Source organism: Kryptolebias marmoratus, linkage group LG14 (genome assembly GCF_001649575.2).
Source record: "Kryptolebias marmoratus isolate JLee-2015 linkage group LG14, ASM164957v2, whole genome shotgun sequence".
Classification (NCBI taxonomy): Eukaryota; Metazoa; Chordata; class Actinopteri; order Cyprinodontiformes; family Rivulidae; genus Kryptolebias; species Kryptolebias marmoratus.
Genome location: NC_051443.1, coordinates 12,845,209 through 12,858,204, shown reverse-complemented (window position 1 = coordinate 12,858,204; position 12,996 = coordinate 12,845,209). Strand labels below are relative to the sequence as shown.

The window sequence follows — 12,996 nt, the reverse complement described above, 5'->3', positions numbered from 1 at the left end:
CAGACTAATTTATTGCCATTTTTGTTTTTTTAAAAGTCAGACAACTGCGACAGCCGTCTTGAATCTGTCTGACTCCAACGGTTAGTGAGTCGTAGATGTACATTCAACAATTATTATCTGGGCGTTTCATTAAAATTTATCCAGCGGTTGGTGGGATATTTTGGTAACAGACACATGTACACACAGTCTCATGCAAAAACATCAGCGTTCGCCTTTGCCTTTTGGCAGCAGGTGATAAAGATGCGTGCAGTATGGGTTGGTGCAGATTTCCAGGTCATTAAAATCCTGTGTGGTGGCAATCCTTCCATTTAATCACTTGGGAATGTAAAATGGGGTTACGTTTATGAAACCGAAATAAAACCTCTCCTGTGAGCAAACCATCAAGTTTGGCATACAAGCTTGACGATTCATTCGAGCCATGACAAAAAAATGACGAATTGTGGACATAAATCTTAAGGGACTTTACTGTGGTGACGTCTCTCGCCCTTCCAGCAAGTTGACGACAGTCATGAGGAGCGTGTTCTAAAATCATTCTTACGTGGGTGTTCACCTTGATCGGAGACCTGCGCATACAGCGAGCCATACATAAAACCCATTCATCACGTTTTTGTCAAGTGGAAACCTCTGTCCCTTCCATTTCCAGAGAAAAGCGTTGGTTCTTAATTGTCCCCCAAGGGGACGCAAACCCGAGTTGGTTCACTGCGGAACCGAACCACAGGATCCCTCGACTATAAACACCAAGTTTTGTTTGTTCTGTAGATGTGCCTTCGCACCTGACGCAACTTTGAGTTTTACATCTAGATAAATCGCTACACCGTGTAAATATGACAAGGAAACACATAACAGAGCAAAGATGAAATAAAAACAGCAGCAGAACTGGGTAAATTCAGGCACTTAAAGGATCCTTACTTTATTTTGTGTGATAATACAAAAAAGCATACAGAATTATAGAGGATAGGAGAGCAGATCCCTTTCATTGAATTCCATTAGATCGTACACGTAAAATGACTAATAATTACACAGAAGCCTTTTCTCTGTCGCTACATCCGTTAAAGTACCCGGCCCACCACCAAAAAACATGCATGGTCTCCTCGCTGTAAACGGATCTGAGCAGTTCTTCATACCCCTTTGGTATGTTGTCCGCCGAAATGGAAAAAGAAAAGTGCGCAATCAAACAAAAAGGTGCTGCCACACCGTCCGAAGATTAGACCGATTAAAGCGGAATTCTACTTGCAATCATAATTTTATTGTAGGGAAAAAAAAGAAGAAGAAAAAGACGTTAACCTGACCAGCATGAAATCGTGTTTCGAGTTAAGTTTTCATCTGGATTCATTTGGACCCAAGTAACCCTCTTATCGTACGCAAAACAATACAGCAAGCCCACAAACAGCTTCTTTTTTTTTTCTTTCTTCTTCTTTTGGACAAAATTAGAATGCGAGTCATGGACAAGATATATTAAAAAAAATTAACACAGACACATCAATTGCCAGATAGAAACTTAAAGGGTCAGCTTATCCAAATGACACATTTCTCCACACGTCAGACGCAAATGCCACAGACATGCAGGGACATGATTTCCTGAACAGTCAAGCTTTTTTTTTGTTTTTTATGAGTCAAGTGAGAAACTCGTGCATGAAATGAGGCCTCTGAATTATCTAAAAAAAAAAATCCATAATGATGAGACTTCTCTGCATGGCTAGAAACCCTTCTAGTAATAATAAGTGAGGAAATGTGTGTTTTCTTTTTAATCTATAAAACAAAACAAAAACAAAAAATAAAGACCATTTAACAAACTGGAACTAAGCTTTCTGGTTGACCATCTGCGGTGTATTCGTGTCAGTAACCTCTAATTACCACTGTAAATCTCAGGATGGATGTTCAGCGATCCAATTCTGAGATGAGTTCAGCCTGCAACCATTTTCATTTGAATTTGCTTTAAAAAAAAAAAATGTAAGCAGAAGCCTTTTTTTTAACATGTCCAAAGGAATGATTTTTAAAGTGTTCACAGAGCTCAGTGGCTGCAGACAAAACAAGGGAAAAAATTTGTTCTCGTTTATCACGCCTGCTAGGTTCCAACGTTCTCAAACGTGAGCGAGATAAAACGCCACCCGGGCCACAGGGGTGACCACCGGGCAGAATGTGCTAAATGGAAAGCTACTCCAAGGCATTAACTAGCAACATAAATAGCAATGGAAGACCAGCCACATTATATAAACACAGAACCAGGCCCTCGGCAAAAGCAGCAAAACAAATTGTCTTTACTCAAAATGGAATTCTTCATTTATGTCTCTGAGGGGCAAAACTGTCCACCTCGCTTCTACTGGTGCGGGAACTGAGCTTGGGCGCGTGTCCTCGCTTTCTTCCTCAAAAACCCAATGAGGAAGGAGGGAGGAGAGACCTTTTTCTTTTTTTTTTTTTTTAAAACGAGAAGACGGAGAGCATCGGTAAAACATTCAGGTAGTCTGTCCCGACGGTAACTCTTAAGCACGCGTTCCCAACACGGCGGGAACGAGCTGGCGGAGGCAGGAGGTCTCTGTGAGCGCAAAGAGCGTCGATAGGCCGTGTGACTCGTTATCGTTTGTAGCTTGAAGCTAGTACGTGGGAGAGAGGAGGAAACCGATTTTCAGACCGTGGCCAGATCTTGAAGTAAAGCAGAGGTGACATTATATATATATTTTTTTTAGCAGAAGTGAAACTTTGCTCCAGTCGATATCTTCATATTCACCGTGACAACTGTTGCTACCTTATCCGCTCTTTGATGTGATCCTACTCTGTCGGAAACCCAGCCATTTGTAGTGTTGATGATTTTTTTTTTTTTTTTTATGTTTTCAACTTTGCAGTGGCAGATAACTTACCTCACTCATGTTACCGCAGCCTGTCGCCTTTCATTCCATCCCATCCAACCAAACGTTACTTGGTGAGGCCCACCACCAATCAGACCGCACTGTTAATATGGACTACCACCAAAAAAATGCCATCCAGAATAGATGTATAAACAGGCTCCTCAACCAAAATAGATTGTCTCATTAAAGTGAAGTCTGTCTCAATAAGTCCTTCAACCAATTAAATAACACAGACCATAGCCAGATCTTTCAGTCCAACCAGTTGGGCGCTTTTCATTTCGTAAACGCGGCCACCACGGCCCACATCAGTTCGTTGGCGTTGGGCTTCGTGCTCTCCTTCTCGGGCTCCAGCTCCAGCAGAGTGTGCACTCTCTTCATGGCCAGGTCGTACTGCTCATCTTGGAGCGGGGCGAAGGCGTTCTCCAGGACGTCTGACGAGTGAGCCAGGAGAATGAGGGCCAGGACCCGCTTGTCCATGCGGTGGGGATCGTTGACCCACTTCTCCAAAACTGAGTCCTGCACCTTCTTGACGAGACGCTGTAGGGGGCGGGGGTAAAAAGGAGTACATGTGTTACGTCGAGCTTCACGGCGACGGCTTGCACACAGTCAGCCGGGTGGGTCTAATAAGCGACCCGGCGTTAACATATTGGTGTCATACAAGACACCATACAAGGGGTTTATTCTCGTTCAAAGCAAACCACATAATTAGTGAGCAGCTGACTTCGTATCAAACCCAGCCCCCTGTAACGCTGTTGGACTGTCTCCGAGAGTTCTTAGGAACTCAATATTCAACATACTCATGGCTAAAGTATTAGTTTTTTTAAGAAAATAGCATCAGGAAATAAGTATGAAAACATACAATTTTCCACACTTAAATTAATTTAATTTTTTATCTTATTAAGACTTGGAAAATATAGACTACTCTGTCATAAACAAGGGCCAAGTCTCTGCCAGCCAGAGCAAAAAAAAAAAAAAAAGTTATGTTTTCTTGCCCATATTTTTATTTGGAAAAAGTCTTTTTTTTTCACAGGAAGAGCAGGTTTTTAGTGTCAGACAGCTAAGTACACCTGAATGGAGAAAACATTGAGAGTATGACCTAGTTTCCCATAAACGCTTGTTGTTATTAAAAACTGATTTACATAGCTTGCGTACTTCATAAATCCATCCTTGTTTTTACTCATATGCCATCTATATATCCAATCATTTTATTCTTGTTTCTGTTCATCCAAAGCTGAGCAAATATTCTGATAAACTCAATATACTGAGAAGTCAAAGAGAGGAAGAAAAACTCTGAAATCTAACCCTAAGTTCTTAGCATTATTATGCCTGTTTACGGGCAAAATTTACAGCAAGGTCACGTTTGAGTGGAGACAAAATATAAAGCAAGTCGTTTTTTTCTTTGTCCTTGTAGCTTTGATAATGAATCACGCAGGACATCGTCACTCGCGAACAAAACCTGCTTTACTCACATCTACTGAGCGCTTCAGGCCTCTCGGGAAAAACCCAGCGCCACTTTGACGTGACCCGGAAATTAGTTTGTTCTGGTTCTTATCCCCCCCAAGATACAATAACATTAAAGCATATTTTACATGTATGAAAACAGAAATCAAAATTGGAAATATTGTTTTGTTGAATCTAGTATTTCCCCTTTTAAAAAACCCACACGTTACATAAAAAGAAGTCAAATCAAACTGTGGGCGTGACTGCTCTTCCTGTAAAGATGATTATCAGCATTCAGATTGCCATTTTTAAAAATAAATAAAAAAGAACACTGCCGTCATACCTGCTTAATGGTACTGTTGGTGAGTGGATGTGTAGTCATGTCAAAAAGCAAGAAGTTCTGCTTCTCTGTGGTGAGGACCCCTTTCTCCACCAGGTTTTTTGCCAGACGTTCCCTGACATTTCTCAGCTGGTAATGCAGCTTCAAGGGATTCCAAGTTTCTCCTGAAAGTCAAAACCATACCAACGTTTAGAGTCCTGACGGCTTCACCGACTAATTTGTAATTTTAGCAGTTGTTGTTAATAACAGTAAAAGAACAGGCAATTTTGATATTATAAAAACCACGAATCAGCACAAAGTTTTAAAACGAATACAGTGAAACGGCGAGTGCGTCGCTGCAGAGTTTGGTTAACAAAGCCGGTTTTGCTTATCTCACCACTCAGCAGCTCTATCCAGCTCTGGACCGTCTCTGGAGGCTGGGTTTCCTTAATGTGCTTCAAGGCCTCATCCAGCAGCACGTCCCCCGTCGGAGCGTCAGACTTGCAGATAACCTTGTGAAAGAAAAAAAGATAATCGCTGGTAAGTGCACACGTTCCTCTAACCCCGGACTCACAAGCCGCGCAAACAGGAATGGCGAGAAGAGCAAGAAGCGTCTTTCTTAGCAGGAAAACCAACAGGTTCCAGGTGTTAAAATATGACACAAGAACATTTCAGATCGACTGACTCACCGATCATAACACCCCTTATGATTAACAAGCTAACTAGCCTCCTCCGTCTGTAGGCGGCTGTAAAAATTTTCTGACAGACAAATTCAGATTGTAAAAGTTGGCGACAGATCCTTCACAACGGCGAGTCCTGGGGCTCCACGAGGCTGTTGTCTAAGCCCCTTACTAAACATTGTGCATACATATGACTGTATCTGAGAACCCCTCAGATTACATAGCCTCCCTTTGGAGAAGCACCTGGAATATATTAGTGCCCAGACCTCACGCCTCAGACACAGTATTTATCCTCAAGCAGACTTATAAATGAATGTATGAGAGATTTTCCTGCCATTGTTTTTACATGCGTTTTGATTTGATTACAAGTAACTGCGTTTAGGATGTTTGTATGTCTTCACTTTTTTTAATATTAGATTTTTATTAAAGAAATTAAATGCAATTTATATACATTATGCATATGACTGGAGGTTGAATGATTAGGGGGTTTTGAACGCACAATGATGTCCTTTTGAAATCACTGCTGCACATGTTTTGATTTATTTGTTTGTGTTGACCCATACATGAAACAGTTTAATGTGTACAGACTTACAATTTACTAGATTTTGTAAAAAAAAGAAAAGAAAGAAAGAAAACAGAATACTTGTGATTTAGTGCTTTAGCTTGGATGTCCGACGTGGATCAGTATACATTTTTATCACAGTTTACTGAAGAATTACGTTCAGCGCCAAGCATAAAGTTATCCCTATTTTAACTAGAAAAAGTAGCATTTCGTACCTAGTTCTTCTACTTCTGGCTGTTCCCTTTTCAAGCGTCCAACTCTGTCCTCTGTCCTCACTCCAACTCCTTCCATGTCCTCTATAACTGCATCCAGATATCTCCTCTTTGTCTTTTTCCTAACATCCTTCTACCAATATACCCACTGTCCCTCCTCTGCACATGCCCAAACCATCTCAGTCTGGCCTCTAACTTTATCTCCCAGTCCTTCAACCTGTGCTGTACCTCTAATGACCTCATTCCTAATCCTGTCCTTCCTTGTCCCTCCCAAGGAGAACCTCAACATCTTCAGCTCTACCACTTCCTGTTCTGTCTCCTGTCTTTTTGTCTCCAAATCAAACAACATAGCTGCTCTCACCACTGTCCTATAAACCTTTCCTTTGACCTTTGCTGTCATTCTTTTATACAATGCTCTCTCTATAAAACATAAGAGTTGAAGTCTTACAGTCTTCCTCATTAAGTATGACTGCATTCCTTTAAAAGTTTCACACATATTTTGGTCAGTTTTTAATTCTTTGTGGTGTTGTACAGAAAAAAACCCACCCCTGCTGTAAAAGGCACGTCGTCAGGTGCAACAACATTGTGCTGCCCACAGATGTGCCTGTCTTTAAATCAGCACGAGCGAGTTCAGTGTCGATTATTAGCATCCGTCGGACAAATTAATCAAGCGACCCCTCGTCACGTTCAGATGAAGCCAGATCGGAAGTGACCCAGTTTCACTTCCGAAAACCATCTCACCTTCCTTCCGAGCAGGCTTTTCCTCCTCACGCCGCAGGCCTCCAGCTGTACCCTCCCTTTCAGGGCCAGCTCCACCAGCATACAGCCGCGAAGACCGGAAGAAATACAGTCGTTCCAGAAAGACGTGTAGCCCTGAGACAGGAGGAGTGGGGAAAAAAACACACACACACACACATATTTACTTTAGCTGACGTGGTGAGCCAGTCACAGTACTGCACCTCCAGGTTGCACAAGTACCTCCTCGCACCTGGCAAGTTGTCAAGAAAACTACCCAGGTAACGCAAACAAAAGGAGCAGTGTAGGTAAGGACGTCAGTCGGCGTAGAATAATGGCTTTCATCCGGGAAATTACTGACAGGCAGCTAAAAAAATCAGAACTACACCAAGATGTTGCCATATGACTGTCATTAAGCACTTTTGACTACTGACACGTTGCACTTTCGCATCGTTAAGTAGAAACTACTTGACAAACATCCGCTAACACGGTATCGGATTTTAGAGATAGTAGGCAGAGAACCGGTTGAATAAACGAAGTTTTCTGTGTGTTGACGTTTGGCTGGTGCCGCAACGTAAACACCACGCCAGACAATGTTAGGTTACACCGACAAGTTTGAGCCAAACAGCCGCACACCTCTCGATCCTTGAGGCCCAACAGCAACACTTCTTCCATGAGCGTGAGCCTGGTTTCCTTCGAGTCCCCCTTGTCGTCGTCGTCCTCTTCCTCCACGCGGCGCGCCTCGTCTTCCTCGCCGCCGGAGTCCCTCTCCTTCTCGGCGGCGGCGCTGCGAATGGCCTCGGTCCTCCGCTGGACAAGGCCCGAGGTCCTCTGCGTGAGAGAAGTCATGACTGGGGCTGCGGGACGACGAAATCCGGAGACGGGCGCCTGCTTCGGTCAGAGCGAGAGACGTGCCGCATGTAACGCGGATTTTAGAGGTGAAAAACGGGGGAAGAAAAGACCGATGGCGAGGAAACGGCCGTTACCGTTGAGCTCGGCCCGGGATTCCTGCAAAGACTCTGCCTACTTCCTGATCCAACATGGCGGCGGTGACGTGACGTAGACGACGTGTCTGAGCAGTGAACGCGTCTGTTGTGTGTTGCCTTCACGGCCGTCGGAAATAACCGCATTATCGGTCTGATTTACCGGGTCGCACATGAGCAAAATGCGTCCCGAGGGCGAGAAGCGGCCCTTGGACCGCTTCCATCCGGTCCTCACATAAAATAAAACAATTCTTAGAAACGAATAAATATAAAAACATTTTTTTAATTAATTTTTCTAGATACAAGTGAAAACAAAGCCTATGCTGTGAAGACATCACTTAGCCACCAGAACCTGTTCCTGGTTCAGCGTCATCTGCGTCAGTTTCCAAATTGGTTCTTAAAATATTCTCCACGGCACTTCTCTTAGCAGTAATTTGTGTTTGGAGCCAAGATTGTTGTGCGCTTAAATCGCATCTCAGTTCTACATGTTAAATTTTAAATATTTCGCTCGAAAATTTCTACCGGAACCACCAGAGGGATCCTGAGGACCACCAGTTTGAGAACAGTGCCTATGATAGTTGAGAATATAATTCGGGGGCCATGTTTTAATTCAGCGTGTGTTTTAATTCACTTTCTTTAATAAAGTCAAAATGTCTCTTTTGGGGTGGAGGATAAAACCCGAAGCTGAATCCCAAAGAGAGATCTACACTTTTGAGGTTTGTGCAGAACAAGCCGCCTTTTCCTCGACGTTAAGATCTGATGATTTGAGTCGTTTCGCAGCTGAGAGAGTGCACGCTTGGTTTTTTTTTTGCAAAAAAAAAAAAAAAATGCAGTGGGAAGTAGGGGTGCAGAGCATGGCATATGTTTAAATTGCAATAATACTTGGTTATTACTGAGTTTTGTAAATAAACCAGCAGTGTAATTGTATGTCTGTGGGCAACCATTTACAGCCACCTAAAATCCACAAAAAAGTGGGCAAATAAACATCGGACCATGCCTGCAATTTTATAAATGTTGTCTGTCCAAAATATACACCATATTCATAAATGCATTTCACTGCATATAAATATTTAGTGAAATCTTCACTGCATACGGTCAGGTCAGATTTATGAGCACTTTGTAGCACTTCCAAATTAATGTCAATAAGTGCATTAAATAGTTATATATATGATGACAACAAAACACACAATTATGCATATGTGAGTGTCTGCACCAGCCAAATTGAAAACAAGTATATCACTGTAGTACTGAGGTGAGGGGCTCCTGTTGCCTCACAGCAAGAAGATTCTGGGTATAAAAGTGTCTGGGGGGCCTTTTTGTGTGGAGGTGACATGTATGGTTGTTCTCCCAGTACTCTGGTTTCCTCCCACAGTCAAAAATATGACAAAAATCAGAGATTCTAAACTGCTCTTAGGTTGCATGTTTGTCCGTCTGTCTGTCCAGGTTGACCCTGCCTCTCACCCGTTGTCTACTGGAACATGATGTCATGATTTATATCATTTGGATTGTTTTACATAAATTAAAAAATAATTGAAAATGTTATGTAACACAGGCTGTCAACACAAGGTGGCAGACAGCAGCTGAGAAATAAGACCGGCCCTCTTGTTTTTATCTTTCTAGGCTTTGTATCCAGTGACAATAAATCATCTTTCAATGAGTCTTTTGTGCTTCGGTGTGGTGGTAGGACTTTGCAGCCAGTAAGAATAAAAGTAGGTTTAAATTTAGATAAACTGAAAAAGAAAACAAACAAAAATACAGAATTTGGATGCTCACTTTCCATTATTTTAATTTCTTTTGACATGATGATATTTGTTAGTGTGGGAATCTCTACCTAAAATGCAAGCTGTTGGCTTCAGATACTGAACGTCCACGATTATACGATCACTTTATCATTTCCAGGCATCACCAATAAACTTCAAAATGTCATCCAACTTCCCGTCTTCCCTTTTCATTTCCTGCACTTCAGAGCTCTGCTCATTTGGCCCAAGATCATTTTAGGGGGCAGCAGAACGATGTGACTTCATAAACAACGAGTCACAATGTTTCTCAGTGATGTAAATTATTATACTTTTAAAGCGGATATACTGTATGTGAGTGCTACTGCAGTGAGAAATAAGCCTAAAAATATCAGTGAGAAGTCATACTTTCCTGTGCGTCTTTTATAGACTTTTTTTTGTAAAAGCTGCTGTATGTCCTTTCTGTGTCTAAAACAAAAATGTACAAAAATACACTTGGTAAAACTAAAAAAAGGAGTTTATGAGACCAAAATGCTGCTTAAGCTTAAGTGGGAAGATGCATTTTATCTTTTGCCTAATTAAGTACAAAACAGTCAGCTTCAACTTTTCAGAACTGAGCATGATTCACCACAAATAAAATGCAAATAACTATGTAGGAATTCAATTTACGACTATTAAAATCATCATTATGTTTGTGAGCCAGACATCCTTTAACAAAGAATTACATGAAACTAAAAAAATCAGTGTTGCAGTTCTGCCATTAATGAATAATAAGGAATATTTTTTATCTATATTTAGTTAGATTATGACAGTATGAAACGTTCTGAGTATTTGAACTTTTGAAACCACAGACAAATTATGGTTCGACAAGCTTCAACAAAACCCCTCTTTCCATTCAACACTACAGCTCCGAACCCACAAATCTTAAAGAGCCAAACAATAAACCCAAAGTTGCCCAAAGGTGGAGTTTTGTGGGTCTTTTTTATTACTTCTTTTAAATAAGGAGATGTGTGTGTCCTCTATGGCAAAGCCACTAACTGCCTTTTTATTGCAGTTATTGCAGGTTTTTATATGCCGTTTTAACCTGTCACATGCAACTAAAATATAATGCAGAGTAATAGGTCACCCTCTTTTTGTATACTTTTGAGATCAAGTTAAAGAAGAAAATGCCAAAGTTTGAAACAAAGGTCACCAGGTGGCCAACTTGAACTAGGTTGACTCTAAAAATGAATCAGTTGTCGTCTGCAGTCCTTGGGGTCGAAGACGGTGATCATCCATCCTGGTTCAGCTGACAAGTCCTTGTGCGGGAGAAGCGTCTCGGCTGTGGTCTAAACTGTCTCAGGCAGTTGGCACTCGAGCCACAGCTGGAGGGCAGGGTTGTTTGGACGGTCTTTACGCTGCTCCATGAGGATTCTCTCATCGTTTCCATGGTTGACTTCGAAGGTCTCAGCTGCAATTTCAACCACGAGACTCCAAAGAGTTTCCCAGGTGTTCAAGTTTCACGCTTTAAGGAGTCCTGCCCGGGTTCTGCTGCCCTCACTCAGTTCTGAAAACAGAATCTGGTCCAGGATACGGGATGCTGGCATGCACAAACAAAAGTCTGCTCATTAAGGTTGATTTTCATGATGAATACGTTAATACTGGTCAGACCAGCTTCTTCTAAAATGTTGATGTTGGTACAAAAGTCTTCCTAATGGACATTAAAAATCTTCCACAAACAGCTTTGGTGAAATCTCTCCTGTGCCACAATGTGCCTCTGAACTGTAAAGAAGGACTTTGACAATTGTAGTGCTGTTTACTAAGAGCTTGGTCTGTTGGGAGATATTTTTGCTCAACAAAAATCTGATCCTTAAGTTTTCCAAAAGCACTCGCTGCTTGTCCAGTGCGGTATTGAATTTCCCTGTCAAGTGTAGCATCGGCTGATAAGATGCTACCCAAGTACTTCAGGTTTTCAGTTGTAGATGCACATCCACTGATAACTTTCTCGGGGTTTCATTCAAATCTGTTCCCTGGTATTTTAATAACAGAGAGACACATGTATACACACACAGACACAGACAGGCAATTTCATGGCAGCGGGTGATTATAACTGACTAAATGAACTCCGCTCCACCGCTGACAAGCTGACTGCAGCACATTATGAATGTATGATGCATTTACATCAGACAGAATGATTAAAGACACCTCCACTCAATCCATTTTTTGTTTACCTCTGTCAAGAAAGTCATAGCTAAAGGAACAGCCTGCACAGTAATGAAACACTGCCTTGCTTTTATGACATGAAAAAGTGGCTCTAAAAGTTCCTCGGAGAGATGCTTGGAAATATGCGCCGTGTAAACAATAATCTCCTCTGCCATAACGGCCAAGACAGTTGCTCGACTCTGACCATCTATGTCGAATTTTTGCACGCAGTCCAAGATGACAAGACGCACAACTGTGAGGAGATTAGCCCTGGAAAAAAGTCTCATTGAAAAATCTCTTTACATTGTAAAGACTTTGAGCTGGAGTAAACATGTAGTACTGATATTAAACTAAATATGTCATTTAAACAGTCATGAATTAGTAGCTTTTATTTAGGTGATGATAAGTTAAAGGTTTAGCCTGGAAAACCCAAGATTTTATCTTTTGTAGAACACTCAACTGGACTTAAATGTTTCTTGACGCAACAGCTAATCATCTGCCGCCCCACTAACACCGTTAATAAAACTGGGTCCCTGTGAGGCTTGACAAAAATTTATGGTTTCAAATGGCAGGAGCTAAACATCTGTATTTTTCACTTTGTCCATTTTGGCTCACTGATCTTGGAGTTCTGGTCCTGACACAGAGCCCGAATCACTCCCTAGAGCTTCCCAGAAAGCCTCACTCAGGCCCATATTGGAGCCATTTCCTGTCTCTGGAGTGGGCAAAAGGGGGTGACCCTTAGTGACCCTCCAATATAAATGCACATGAATGCTCTCACACACACACACATGCATGCACAAACTTTCAAGACAACACCCCCACAGTGAGAACCTGGGGAAGGCACTTACATGTGAACTGCTGTAAGTGAATTGTAAAATCTCTCAAACGCCTTGCATCCAGCATCTTATAGGAGAGTGATGGCTGAGAAAATATAATTATATTTAATGGCTCGGGATATTGAAAAGCTTCAGCGTTTCTCAGAAGGCTGAGAAAAAGCAGAATCACGGTTTAGGGATCATGTGTGGAGGGCTCGAAAATAAATATCCTATCAATTTACACGCAGTTTGTTTCAGTAACAGGAAAGCAGCGAGATCAGGAGGCCGCGCTGGGTGGAAATAATTTGAGAATAAAAAGGTCACATCTGCAAGTTTATCAGTGGACGGCATTGTCTCTCTGTTCAGGGGGCTTGTGTGAACACAAATAGCAAGGAAAACAGAAGCTCAAATGACAAGACATTTACGGTTAACAGCGCTTCCAAGGACGCGCAGCCTCACCAGCCTGACGGGCTGGGCGAGACCATGCAAT

General features: G+C 42.0%; 1 protein-coding gene across 1 annotated transcript; it reads right to left on the bottom strand.

Moving 5' to 3' along the window:
- Positions 1 to 1,415: 1,415 nt before the first annotated feature.
- LOC108231104 (Golgi phosphoprotein 3) lies at positions 1,416 to 7,840 on the bottom strand. The gene is made up of 5 exons (XM_017407973.3): positions 7,428 to 7,840; positions 6,798 to 6,929; positions 5,000 to 5,114; positions 4,627 to 4,787; positions 1,416 to 3,380 (listed from the first exon to the last, which is right to left on the bottom strand). The coding sequence occupies exons 1-5, from the start codon at positions 7,638 to 7,640 to the stop codon at positions 3,117 to 3,119; spliced, it is 885 nt and encodes a 294-aa protein (XP_017263462.1). The 5' UTR covers positions 7,641 to 7,840; the 3' UTR covers positions 1,416 to 3,116.
- Between the last annotated feature and the right edge of the window lie 5,156 nt (positions 7,841 to 12,996).

What these genes read in the sequence shown, in the direction of transcription:
- LOC108231104 (XM_017407973.3), bottom strand. Translation starts at nt 7,640, where the DNA reads ATGACTTCTCTCACGCAGAGGACCTCGGGCCTTGTCCAGCGGAGGACC. An exon ending in TGGGCCTCAAGGATCGAGAG is followed by an intron (nt 6,930 to 7,427) that starts GTGTGCGGCTGT and finishes CTCCTGTCTCAG; the next exon opens with GGCTACACGTCTTTCTGGAA. An exon ending in CCAACAGTACCATTAAGCAG is followed by an intron (nt 3,381 to 4,626) that starts GTATGACGGCAG and finishes CGCCCCCTACAG; the next exon opens with CGTCTCGTCAAGAAGGTGCA.